At 38.7% G+C, this 14,395-nt stretch overlaps 1 protein-coding gene across 1 annotated transcript in view; it reads right to left on the bottom strand.

The window, feature by feature from the left end:
* Window positions 1-258: 258 nt before the first annotated feature.
* LOC118324678 (LHFPL tetraspan subfamily member 4 protein-like) overlaps window positions 259-14,395 on the bottom strand; it is a 26,282-nt gene continuing 12,145 nt past the window's right edge. The window contains exons 2-4 of the mRNA XM_035657122.1: window positions 5,266-5,502; window positions 3,008-3,024; window positions 259-1,787 (exon numbers count right to left, since the gene is read on the bottom strand). Of these exons, the coding sequence (XP_035513015.1) occupies window positions 1,734-1,787; window positions 3,008-3,024; window positions 5,266-5,502 (308 nt within the window). The 3' untranslated portion in view covers window positions 259-1,733. The remainder of the gene's footprint in view (window positions 1,788-3,007; window positions 3,025-5,265; window positions 5,503-14,395) is intronic.

A 14,395-nucleotide genomic window follows, 5' to 3' on the forward strand; every position in this document is an offset into this window, starting at 1 on the left:
GGGGGCTCGAACTATGCTATTGATCACAAACACACCTCCCTATGAACAGGTGACACCCATCAGGGTTTTTTCCAACAAGTTAGCTGAATCCAACATGGATCACTCACATGACAAACCTCACAGAAAAAAAGCTTTATTTAAACGTTCTGCAATCGGGCAACAATATCAGATCTGTCAGTTGGCTTACCTTTTACGCTACTATCCTATGGGGGGGGGGGGACTGACCTCAGTAGAATCCTGTCTTCGGCCCTGCCCACAATGACATTAGAACTGATGTCTAACATGGTATCAAGGATTAAATGGTAGAATACCAAGTCACATTATATTCTGCTGACTAATAGTTATTTTACAGAGGCATCATTTTAACGTGATTTAGTATTTTTTAGGGGCTTTTGTTGCTTTTTGGGATTATTTGCTGTGATTTTGTCCCACTAATGATTACTATTACTACTACAAGCAGTGTTGCGTATTCAAAGAGGCATATAAGTGACATCACCTTAAGACAATGCAGCACTTGGGGCTTCCCTCTGAGAGAAGGCCGACTCATATAGCCATATTCACATCAGTCTTAAGACATCTGTAGAGTAAACTGATCACTGTATGCTGGAACCATAAGCTGGAGTAAACTGCACACTGGAGAAAGAGTATCACAAAGGAGGGAACTTGGACAAAAAAACAAGACTTCTAAGTCTGACTTGGACAGCTGCAATTCAGTTCAGCAATTTAAATTTTGACAGTATACTGAAGGGTGAAATACTAGAATAAGGGGCTTGTTTTGAGGCCATGTTGATGCAGGGGAAGCGTCTTTTTTCTGTCAAAAAATTGTGATCATACACAATCACTTTGATTCATGGTCCTCTGCTTTCCCTTGGAATATCCAGCTAAGATATCCATGTTATTCCTGTCTGTCTAATCCCACCAAATCAGTAGTGAGGAGTCATATGAACACGATGGATTTGCACATACTCTGATGCTCTTCCGGCACGAGGAACACTGAAACCAAGGGTAGAAATACTATACTCGAATGCATTAGAGTCTGATGAGGTTTTGTTGTCGGCTGTTTTTGTAAGCAGTGATGTTATTTACATTGTTAAGTATGTACAGTAGAGAATCTCCCAGAGATGTTAGGTTCTGTAAAGCTGCAATGGGGTACTCCTTTAAATTCCTCACGTTTGAAAGTCCTTAGATGAAGAGCCATATGAGTCCCTGTTGAAGAGTTTTGAAGGGTGTAATGATGTACTTGCTGCTGTATTGCGAGTCTTAACTCTATCACTGTACGAGGAGTATCAATAAATTGCCTTCTGAAGCTATGAATGTACACAACACGCAAATTCAAAGTCATTAAATAGCAAGATTTTAAATAAATCATCGTAAAATCATAGATGGACATTATGGTTCTTCATCTCAAGGGTTGAATTTCTCACACAAGTCAAGACTCTAAATACAGTAAATCTTTTTTTTTTCATCATAATGGTATTCATTAAGAAAGTTGAGTGTTAAATGCACTGTACAACCTTGTATTTTCTTTTTTCAAAATATAGTTTATCCCAGTGTGTTTTGTTGTTTTTTTTATTTTACAGAATCCTGTACACTTGGTGTCTGCATTGAGATTGGGTGATATCCTGATCGTTGGAGAGAGGAGAAGAAGAGGGTAGAGGGGGAGAATAGAGGAGAGGGAGAGAAATAGAGGGGTGAGAGAAGAGAAGAGAAGTTGTCCAGTGCCATTGTTGCCCTCAGTGAAGACGCTGCACTCCATACCTCGGCTCTCTTCTGTCCCGCACCTCAATCTGAAGGAAAACAAGACAGTGCTGATTTAGACTCAAGTCACAGAAATGAAACATCATGAATGGACATTTAAGAGGTGAGGTTTAAAGGATAAATCCACCAATTTTATGCATAAACATCGGTTTACTTGTCATGTTTAAGGTTGTCTTTGGCTCTGGAGGAGCTCTGTCAAGTCTAAGAAAAGACCCCTAGTGATGTCATAGTGATGTCATATGGGTCATCTCGGTATGGAGAGTAGATTCTTTAACGGACAAGAAAGGCCTAACAAAGCTGCTCTTGAGTTGCATTATGGGAAGTATAGAATCTGGTGTGTTTGGATCTTGACCCATTTTTTTCACCGTATTTTTTACTGTACATTTTAATAACATTTCAACACATCATTTACATTAGGGTTGCAACTAATGATTATTTTCATTATAAATGAATCTGTTGATCATTTTCTCGATTTATGGATTAGTTGTTTTATCCATGAAATGTGGAAAAAAATTGTGAAAATAGAGTTCCCCAAAGCCCAAGGTGATGTACTCAAAAGTCTTGTTTTCTCCACAACCAAATTCATTTAATTGTTAATCGACTAATTGTTGCAGCTCAAATTTACATAAATAACATTTTTATATTGCATTTTAAAAAGTAAGAAATGGCAACATACGCCATTAAATATGCAGTTAAACCACCGCTAGGACTCATAGAAACACAGGGGATGTTAGCCTTCCCACACAATCTGCAACGACGACTACAAAATGCAATAATGTCAAGTCAGAGAGGTAAGTGAAAAACAGAATGAATGTAAAATGTCATCTTTGTGGGTGTTTTTTTTGTCCCTGAAAACCTACAAGTGTAAGCTATTTTTTCTTTTAAACCCAATGAAAGAAATGTATTCAACCAATTAGTGTACTTAATGTTTAGTCAATGTAAATTTTATATCTGCACAGTAAAACAACTTACTATGTTATTTCACTTAAAATATGGGTAGTGGGTGGGTTTCGGGGCCTGCGTAGGATGCCATGAAAAGAATAAATAACAGTTATTACTGTAACTCAGCAATAAATGGCCATACAATCTGTTGTTGAATCGGGTGATGAATGCTTGCAGGAAAGCTAATCAGCTAATATGTCTGGGCACTGTACTATGCTCAAAAACTAATGAGGCTTTACATAGGCACATGTTAATGTATTCCTCAAACACAATGCACATGAAAAGTATGAAGCAAAAGTCAACTTACCCTTGACACAGCAAAATCTGCAAGGACAACAAAGAAAAGTGTTGGCATACACAGAAAAAGTGCATATTTTTGCAAAACATGAATCTGCTTATGCATTTAAGCATTTACTGTAGGTCCATAGAATAGAGTCCACATTTTTAATTCATTTCACTTGTGTCTCGTTGTCAATTACTTTATATTTATACTTCAAATGTTCTCGTACTGTAAAAATGATAATCTTTTTACCGAATATGTTCATATAAACGTGCTGATATTTTTCTTGTTATTGACCTCATGTAGCTTTATCACTTAAATGGGCAAAAGATGCTTTCATGGACTGTCCATAGGCTGTCACACAGTTTTGTTTCATCAGTTGATTTAAAGAAGATAAAGAAGTTTATTTCTATGAAAAAAATGTGAGCAAAAAAAGAACTTCACACAGCTGGTGAAGCATCAGATGCATTAAATGTGTAAAATCCCTGAGACTGTCAGTGAGGTTAATCAGATAAGAACAGAAAGACACGCCCACGCTCTGGAATATCTCCAGTTACCATGGAAACCATCATGGAGATAGACCGTCGGAGAACCTAGACATCTTATGTCACTTTTCTCTCTTTTTCTCTCTCTTTTTATCTCTCAGTCTCTTCCTCTCACTCCTCCTCTCTCCTTTACTCTATCTGTCTGTACAACTCACACTCTCAGTCCACTATGTCTTATGTCAGAGATCTGTTTTTCTTTCTGCCTCTCTTTAGCCCTTGCTCTATTTTGTTTTGTCTTCTTGAACATTTGGTTTGTGGAGTCAAATCAGACACACAATCCTTATGTAAGGATACGTTTTATTCTTTTGCATTACATCTTTTACTCTTGCCGCTTCACTGCCATCTTCTGCCATCCCTTTCCTCCTCTTCCTCTCTTTTCATACAACTGAAACAATGCAATTCAAGTGTCCTGATGCAATATCATGCAAACTGTCAGAAAGCCTCTGGAGGACTCTCTCCTGCTCTTAAAATACAGCACCGAAAGCAATTTGGCTGGAGTTACTGAGGTCAGGTTGGAGTGTAGTCATTTTTCAACCGGGCAAATTGTGTTCATGTTAATGGCCTCACAGTTAAGGTCTAGAAAATAAGAGCTGGAGGAAGACAAAGCTTCACAGGAGGTTGCAAGGCCTTCTGGATTTTAAGGGGCGTAAGAAAACTTACAGTATAAAAGGCCTATATCATAGAATTTCATCTAATTCTGCAAGAAAAACAAAATGAAATTGTTTTCTTCTGTAGAATGAATGATTAATAAGAAATAAAAAACACACAATACAGACAAAGAACTAAATAAAAAGTTCCCAAAACCATCAGAAAACTCACCTGTGTAACTGTAAATAATCTGCTTAAAATTCGTCCAAACTGCTCCCTTTTTTTGGGTTTATTTTAAAGTTTATTAATTGTTCTATACTGTTTATGTCAATGAAATTTGTTGCTTAGTCAGTGGTTGTCAGTTTACTCAGTTATGGAAAGGTTGGGAACCACTGCATCACATTAGCATAGCCGGCTAGCTTACTGCCTATACAAGAAACCTAAACTCTTAAAGCCAAGTAGCATATCATTAGCTAACTATATTATTACAGTGTTTGAGGTTAGGTTACATGAAGCCCCGTTCAGTAGTGGCAGTTAAGAGTAATGTTAGCGGCTCTTTGTTGGATTTGAAGTGCATTAAGTGCAAAATTTAAAACCCTTTTACAGGGCTCTTGATTTAAAATGAAAACATTAAAATCACATTTGCCACCGACAGCCGTCATTTCAGTCGACAAAATTAATAGTGTTGGTTAAAAATAAGAAACTTTCTTTGTTTACTTCTGTTGCCCCATTTTTTTCAAAAAAGGACTAAACATTTTGCATGATAAATCTGCCAATGTTATTTCAAACTGCATTACTATGCAACAATGGAAAGCTTGACAGCTGTAGCAACAGTGTTAACAAAGTGAATGGCACAAACTGGATCATTTTCAATGTCTTGTAAATGGAAAAAAGTTTGGACGGATTAGCTTAACCGTTATATTGATAATTTATTATTTGTTTTTGTTTGAATCTGTACTTTAATAAGTCTTCTTGCGGTCCAACTAAATGATTCTAAAAATAGCCATACATAGCAGTTTATTAATGGAACAAGAAGAAAGCAGATCAAACCTCCAACAAACATAAACCTCCAAAAACAAAGGATAATCAAAACCATCATATATGGGCCATCTCTACTTTTAAAGTATTGTGTTTAATTTCTTCTTTACTTACCCTTATTGTCTGTCTGCAAATCATCAAGATAGAAGTCTGTCTGCCGGTTACCCAGGACAAAGGCCAAGAATGAGAGGATGAGGGCGTCCAGGATGCCCATGATGGCCAGCATATAGGCCCAGCGTACAGAGCAATCGCCCAGGGAGTATTTCCCCGTCTGCTCCCCGCACATGTCCCGGATCACCTCCGCGTCCCATCCGTCGGGGAAGATCATGCAACCCAGCACCAGGCACACTCCTGCAGGAGGGAAGCAAGATTAAAGTGAGAATTTAATCTTGAAGAGACAAGTGAGAGGTTCTAAACAACAGAAGGAAGAGATGAGAGGTTGCGGTGTGCAAAAAATGGAGGTAAGAGAAGGTTTCTGTTGCTGGATTTTCATGAACTAACAGCAATACAGTTTAACTTGCATGTAGTACAGTATACTGATGGCCTTAAACTGCAGATGCCATTGGTATTTAGAATCAGAATTTCAACTTTTAAATGGCAACAGTAATCTCCACAGAAAAAGTGAATGTTTACAAAGTTGGTTGGTGTGCTTCATACCAAAGGATACCAAATGCAGCAGATAGACTTAAGATCTCATACTGAGTCCAGCTTTTTCTTCATGTACTTTGATAGTTGGTGTAGTTATTTTGTATTTATATTTTTTCATATAAGTGAGATCTTGCACTAGAACACACCATGTTTTAGGCTGCATAGCACTGGTCAACTGAAACCACTGTTTTTAGTGTTTGTAGCCCTTCTAAAGTACAGTGGGTCAGATAGAAACTCTTCTTTTCACATCCTTCACACCAGTAGACCCTATTTTACAACAGCCATTCTGACATCAAATAGCAAGGTAAAGGTGTTACCTATGACACTAATTAAGGTTCCATTCCATATAGGTCACACAGGGTGAAAAGGCTCTGCTACACTAAATGGAACGGAAAGTCAAATTTTCATTAACCTAGGAGTCCACATAGCTATTTTGGCATCTCAAAGGGCAACGCATTTCAAACATAGTTGCCATATCTTGAATTCTGATGATGTTAGAACCCTTGAAATTTGGCACATCAACCAAGCACTGTATATTTAGCAGGACATATGGAAATTTCTATATGTATATACTTTGCGAGACTGTCGGGGCCCCAAAACCACCCATTTTGCATTTGACACCCAACAACCCACTGTTTTGCGATTGATGCTAGTAAGATCATCATAAGTTTGCCTGGAAACTCTTCCTGCAGCTTTAAACGCTGCTCAAGTGAGTTTAGCCAAATGCCAACAGCTCTATGGGTGTAGAGGGGTTAACAGTGCGACAGCAGAAGGGTGGAATACATGCACCGTATACATTATTCACCTGGAGACAATTGAGTGTGTGACAGAATTTAAAACAAACGGATCACAAACCTGCATGCACTCACACCCACAAACAATAGTGAGTGCATGCAGTGCACATAATAGATACACACAGTACAAAGCCCTAAAAGGAAATGCATACATTCAATTTCAACACTACAACAAAAATGGTAATCTATACTTTACACCTCTGCTCATTCATCAAAGTGAGCATCGCTGGGGAGCTGATTGTGCCATATTTCTTGTTCACCAGCACTGTTTAAATAGCAGTCAGTCTGTGCCTCGGGGGCTGTAAGTAAAGCAGTGGGCTCCACAGGGAGATGGGGAACATACATGGCAGACGTCACACTGGATCTTCATTCCAGACCAGACATGTCTTTTCCATGGGCAACATGACTTGTGATACACATGAAAAGTCTGACAGATATGCCTGAGTTGGTGATTATTACACTCCTGTCCAATAAATTTTTAAAAGATTCAATGTCTGGAACTCGATTGCTGTGCAATTGTGAATATTTAAAGTGCTGTGTGTGCCATGTGTGTCTGTTGAACGGTGTTGGGCAGCATTCAAACACAGTAGCTGCTGTGTGAAATGAGGCGTACAGTAACACGAGCGATGATGGGCGGAAATGTAAAACAGAGGATAATAGCATTGGCTTTCAGCAAATTCTGCTGATGCTGAATGTATGAAGCTTAATCTTTCCTACTGGCATCAAGGCCTCAAAGGTCAACAACTAGTTTAGACACACTACTGATAGATACATCCCTCCTGAGTCTTCTATTGATGGCCGTCTTTTAGAAAAAGATTTCCATTAGCTGATGCAGTCATTAAAGTCCAAGTGAAATAAGACAGTTCTTCAGAGATGGAGAATTAGTTTTACCCAAATAAACTATATGAATAATCAAGCGATATTATTTGCAAAGAATTTCTCTATGGAGACAAAAACATTGGGGCTTTTGTTGTTGTTTTTGGGGGATTTTGTGACTTTATTGGACAGCTTAAAAATAGACAGAAAAGAATATAACAGGGGATGTTTATGGTATGTGTCATAACCATTGGGCCACTGAACAACCCAATCTTTTAACTTTTTCTCACAGAGGAGGTCTATATGCTGCGGCAGAAAATAAACATGCAATTTATTTTAGCTGGAATGTGCTTGGGTGACGGTGATGGATCTGAGTGTATTAAAGTGAAGTCCATTAGTCACACGTTGAACCCTGTCACATTAGTGATTCCCTCTGAGGACCCTGTGTTTCACCTACTAGCCATCCATCATGAGAAAATGGTGGGTGGTGAACTCATGGCAACAGATGAGGGAGGATATCAGATTAGTCACCACCTCTCTGTGTAAAGCAGAACACCATGCAAATATGAGGAGTCTTATTTCAAGCTGAGGCGCACACCGCTAGAAAATGTGACCGCTCCTCTGACAAAATGATTGCCGGCGTAATGAGAGAATGTAATGAGAAAGAATATAATGACGATAATACAGTAAGTAATGAGAGAATAGAAGAGCAATGGAAGTAATCATCATGGGAAATCATCATGTTATTAGCTTCTTTTATGACCTTTATAAAAGATATTAACATAGATGAGAGATGATAAAATCATTAACTGGGTAATGAGTGTCAGATAACATGTTTTATGGATTTTTGATGAATGTTTCCCCATCTGACATGAAACTAAGTCCAAAGTTATTGAGTGTCAGCTTTTGGAAATGTGGATGCAGGGCCATTGGCTTGGTTGTAAATCATTGCACTCACCAAAGTCATTTCTGAGATCTCAGAACAGGAAGACATTTCTAAAAATAGATCCAATGGGACAACAAGCACGAGCAGTCACACACGTAGTTTTGGAAGGGAAAACGAAGGCGCGCGAAGAAAATCAGTCTATTGTAAACATTAATCACAGTGTACAACCTGTCTTTATGTTCGGTTTTCCTTTTAAAGGAACAGTTCACCACAACATCAAACCTATTTTTTTTGCTTTTACCTCTAGTGCTATAGTTTTGGCATGAGATGCAGAGAAATCCGCCATAGAGATGTCTGCCTTCTCTCCAATATAATGGAACCAGATGGCACTCGGCTTGTGGTGCACAAAGCGCCAGAAAACAAATTTTGAAAAACTCAATAGCGATGTCTCTTTCCAGATATCATGACCCACTCACTCAAGATAATCCACAGACTTTTTTGTGAGCAGTTTCATGTAGGAACTATTCATTTCTTTAAACTGAATGTTAGCTATCTCAGTGGCGCTACACGAGCCAGCTAGCTTTACAGCTCAGCCGAGGCAGACACTATTAGCGGAGGCGGCACTACAGTTAAGAGAAAAAAATATGGGGTGAACTGTCTCTTTAAGGGCTATGACATGCTTTTTCCATTCATCCTCATGTTGGTTTGCTTAAAGATTTTTTTCTCATCTCCGTTCAAACACACTTCTTGACACGTCACCATTCAAATGCGCTGCAGTATAGATGCCAGTCAGCGAACGCATCAGCATTAATGTCTCTAAAATCTACTCATTCAGTATAGTTGGTTCAGTTTGGTATTAAAGATACATTCATACATGTACTGAATACCTCCAGCCAGCTCCTATGCAAGCCCTATGATTACCCATAACACCCTTCTCTGTTTATATGACTTGAACCATAATTTTCAGCCTTATAACAGTTATATTTCTGAGATTAAAAACAGAGGGATTCAACAATATATAAATTCCTGAAGGAATATGTAGCATATTGTTCAAAAACCCTTTCTTTGTCTGCTGCAGTATGACAGTAATTGTAGTAACTGTGTGACATGATCTCTTTGTGCCCTCTTCCTCTATCTGCCCTTCTCTTCCATCTTCAACTTGAGCATTTAAGTGGGCATCAGCGGGCTAAAAATAACCCCCAACTTCCCACAACCCAAGAAAAGCCCTTTGAAGTGGTTGGGGTGTTTCCTCTTCCTTCCTCCCCTCTGCTCTCTCAAGACACTGCATTCTGAACTTGGAGGGGAGGAACTTCAAAGGTGGCAAGCAAAGGGATCGAACAGAGAAGGAAAGGGGATGGGAGGGAGCAGAGATGGATGAAGAATGAAAGGGGAAAAACAAGTCGTATGAAGAAGGGGAAAGGGAACAGGATGGCTGTTCCACTAAATTGCCATTTTTTTCTCATCTCAGCTCATCACTTCCTGTCATTTCTTTTCATTGCAGCGTTCACAGCCGATCAGCTGTTAGAAACAAGCAGATCAGACTTAATGAAAACATCATGTTTGTGATCCAACTAGTTAAAATGACTGGGAACCAATTTATTTATAGCGCCCAAAACATATTTATAGTTTTCTTACATAACAATTGTCAGACTTTCTTATCTACATGTCTACACAGACCCTATTCCAGACAAACAGTCAAAATGTATTATATAAGAGCTCTAAAAATACCATCAGTGTGCTATATATACGTGTGTGTGTGAAGTATTTTTGATGGGAGCAGCTTCAGGCTCCTCCTCAGCAGCTTGACTCTGTGTTTGCTGTGTACACAGCCGTGACGCCATCCAACACTGTGTCATGTGCTCTGACTGAGTTACTTTATGACAGCAAACTGTGCTGGAGATTTTCTAATAAGTGCACATACAAAGTAATACATATGAACACACACTAACACATAAACACTCCAATTTCTCTCAAATGCAGATTGATGCATCCACACACAGTAGATCTGAATGACCTTGAATCTCCAATCAAGATAAACAAACGTCCATATTAGTGTCCAGTGCTGCTGCTGCATAGCAACCCCTTCTCACTCCCAACTTGTCAAATACTGCTGCTTGTCCAGTGCCCCTTTGCTTCAAAATATGACACTGAATGTGCCTCTTAGCACCATTTCTGTCATTTATAGACATGGCTGCCAGAAATTGTATAAAGAACCAGAAAATCCATATATGGATGAGGTGGGGTAGATGGATGGCACTAACACAGGACTTTCAACCAGGAGAACCACCACGGTTTGCATTGGTTGCAGAACCCCCTATAATCTGACATAATAAAAATCATTGGTTCATAAAAATGTTTAAACATATGACTTTCTCCTTTTTTAAATTGGGATTTATGTGTAAACTGGTATTTATGGCAGGAGGCAAGAGGTTTTTTTGTTGTTGTTTTTTTCAGTTTTATCTGCTAAAATGTTATAATTTGTGTAAAATGTTGTTAATAACTATTAGATAGGTTATAAATTGCATTTAGCATTTATTATGATGTCATCATATATACAGATTTTCTCTCAGCACCTCCAACTCTGATTAACTTCCAGCATCCCCTGACTGTTGTCCAGTTTTAAACCAAAAGTGAAACTTGCATAAATAATTTATATACTTGAGTGACATTAAGGTAGGTAACATACCTTAAGATCTTTTCCTAAAACATAACCATATATTTTTTGTGCTTATACCTAAACAAAGTGCGACGTTTCACAGCGCTAACAGCGCAAGCCTTGTTTGAAAACTCTAACCTGATGTTAAAATATTCATTATTACTTCCCCGCAAAGCCCTGCGATTCTCGAGGGGATCTTTAAAGTCTGCTAATATCACTGAGTACTAGCCACCATAAGCTACTGGTCAACCCAGACCAAGTGAGGCTGCAACAGCAGAAACCCTGACTGTATTGATTATAAACACACTCTTTTACAAGCTTGTTAATGAATCAACTTTTCATTAGTTATAGCAAGTGTTATTTTCTAGTGTTGCTATAAACCATGTTTAGGTTAGTTTTACCAGTGAGTTAGCTAATGATGTACCAAAGGTCTTAGTTTCATATACATTATACCGGGATTTCTTTTTGTTGAACTTTTGTTAACTTGTTGACCTTAGGTGTTTGAGATAGATCAGATAATTACAATAGCCAATGAGAAATGAGTATTTACTGTGGCCATGGGTATTACATTGTCTTCAATAGATTTAGAAAATATCCCAGCTCTTTTGACAGACCATTTCAAAATCCAGAAGTTACCCTGGAAGTCTAAAAGCTTACTAAAACAAGGCTGCGTCTATAATCACAGTGTAACCTCCTGTAGGTAGATAGTTCAAACCAATGGCCTCCTTGTGGAAGAGAGCTCCTTCAGTCTGAAGTCCAACACAGGGTGAAAAAGTGTGAACATGACTGCATTAAGAGATCACCATGTCCAGTCTATAATTTAATAAAGCTGTCTGACGCCTGTCCTTCCCTCTGCTACTGTGTCTAGACCTTGGCCTGCTGTCCCCCATCTATCTAATGGACGGCCTCCTCGCTGATGTACAGAGCTTTTATTGGACTCGGGATCAAGCCCATTGAGTGTGTTTGTGCGTGAGTGTGATTGTGTGTATTGCTGAGGGGGCACTTTACAAGATGTTGCTGCCGCCAGGGTTCACTGGCCCACTTGGCATCGAGTTCTCCCTCTTTTTTCCCCTCTTTCATTCTGTCTTTACACTCTTTCACTCCTACTAGCTACTGTAAATTCTCTGTGCTCTTCTTTCTTTTTATTCATAAATGTACACATTTTTACCAAATTGCTGACCTTAACTCAAATGTTAAATCTAATACCTTTTATCAAACTCATTTCCTGGGGATGAGAAAGCCAACCTCCCTTTCTTCCCTCTCTATTTCTTTTTCTTGTCCTTTATCTGTTCCTCACTCACTCGCTGTGTCCTCCACCGGCTGAGGAGGAAGTTGCTGGCATGAGTCCCAAATCTGGAAAGGGGATTGGCAGGCGTACAGAGGCTTGCACTTAACCATATAATGTGTCATAGCACAAGTCCAAGCATCGTCTACGCAAATCAGTTTTGTGATATACTGAGGGATCAGTGAGCGCCATCATATGCTGATCTTATAGAACATGATGCATTTCTGTAGATTAAACTACCCAACAGTATATAAAGTTGGTAAAATAAGATCAACCATAAACATCTACAGCCATAAAATGTAACGTTAATACTGCAGTAATATAAGTGGATTATCCACAGCTGCTGTGTGTCAATATCTCAAAATGTATGAGTAAATCCAAAGCTGAATGAGATAGAAATGTGTATATATATACTGTATATATACTACTATATACTGTATATATATATTGTTATTTGGGTGAATAAACGTTAAGCAGGCACATGAACACACTGACAGGTTTGATCTCCACAGAAGCAATCGACCCATCAACCTCCAGCTCCGCTGCAGACTGCTTTAAAAACATCAGCAAAGTACCTCAAATATAAAACATAAATAGTTATTTCACTTTATTACTTAAACCTACAATAGGTAATTTTTGCTGATGTGGGGTCTCTCACATCAAAACAATAACAAAAGACAAAGTTTGATGACATTGAGAAGTAGTCGGATCATTGATCAGCTTCTCGGTCAACTTAGTTTCTTAGTTTGGTGCTTCATTGTTCAGGAGGTTTTTACCAGGAGCCCAGTTATCCTCTCAAAAACAAACAGATTAAAACTGTTAAAAAGACTGAATAAAGTAGTTTCAACTTAAAAATCTGTGTTTCTCTAACACCACATAGGAGGGGCTGCCAGCCAAGCTGCTGCTAACAAAACGTTAGTTCAGCTTGTTTCTCTGATAATTGAATGTCCAGACAGAAAATATATTGGTAAAAATTACGAGATCTTAGCAGTGTATTGTAAAAATGTGGGTCAAAATGATTTATACAGCTCCTGAAAGACACTACATCGCTGACGGATGCACATACGGGATATGAAACCATTGACAGGAGACCGGTGAAACGCAAAGAATAAAATTAGCTAAATAAAATTAACATTTGGGATAGTGTGAGTACACAGCTCAACAAAATAGCTAAAGTAGTGTCTAGGGCAGTGGTTCTTAACCTTTTACTGTCACAAACCCCAGAATAATAAGGTTGGTGTTCGCCGACCCCCTGTTTGCCTGAGATATTGCTGTTATGTAACGCATAAAAGCTTTAATTATTGTTTTTCTGATTTATAAATATAAATACATGCTCATGAATGTATAAAAACCTCCAGTATAGCCTATAGGAGATAGTTATTGTCCCCTGTTTTGAATGTCATTAATGGGATGACATTGCTACTAGCTGCTTCCTGTCTCTCATTCAGTGCTGCTTGCCACAAAAAGTTATTTTATTTTACTCTCCACAACCATTTAGCAACTCTTGGAAATGATCTATTGTCTATCAACCCTCTTGGGGGTCCCGACCCCAGGCTGAGAACCACTGGTCTAGGGTCTAGTGTTTATAGACATTATAGTGCACAAATGTTAGATAGTATGTCTTTAATACGTTGTTCAGTTACGATTACACATTAATAAGGAGCATGCATGATGTATAGCAGAGAAATTTCCATTTTTGCCTCATACTTATACATCTTATCAACAAGCTTTAGGGGCTTTCTCTCTCTTTCTGCTGCTTTCTTTCTCTCTTTCACACACACACACACACACACACACACTGAGTGACAATGCTGAGAGGGGTCAAAGGAATCCATTATTCAGCTGTCAGGATATTTTTAGAAACACCCCGGTGACTTTGGAATTATTTATTAAGTGCCTGATAATTAAAACATGTACGTTTGGTTGGGAAAAGCCGGCCAGAAATCTCAGCGATAGAGAGAGAGAGAGAGAGAAGGAGAGAGGAGAGAAAGACAGGATACCCCCAGGGGAACCCTCTCTCTCTCTCTCTCTCTCTGTAGTTCTTAGTTCTATATTTAACTCGACCACTGCAACATCTATTTAGCTGCTGCTGGAAACACATGCACGTGGGCGCGTTTATCTACATACGTGCACTGCACCACACATATGACACTATACAC

The sequence above is a fragment of the Morone saxatilis genome, unplaced genomic scaffold, assembly GCF_004916995.1.
Source record: "Morone saxatilis isolate NCDOM2014 unplaced genomic scaffold, NCSU_SB_2.0 Contig15, whole genome shotgun sequence".
In the NCBI taxonomy this organism is placed as follows: domain Eukaryota; kingdom Metazoa; phylum Chordata; class Actinopteri; family Moronidae; genus Morone; species Morone saxatilis.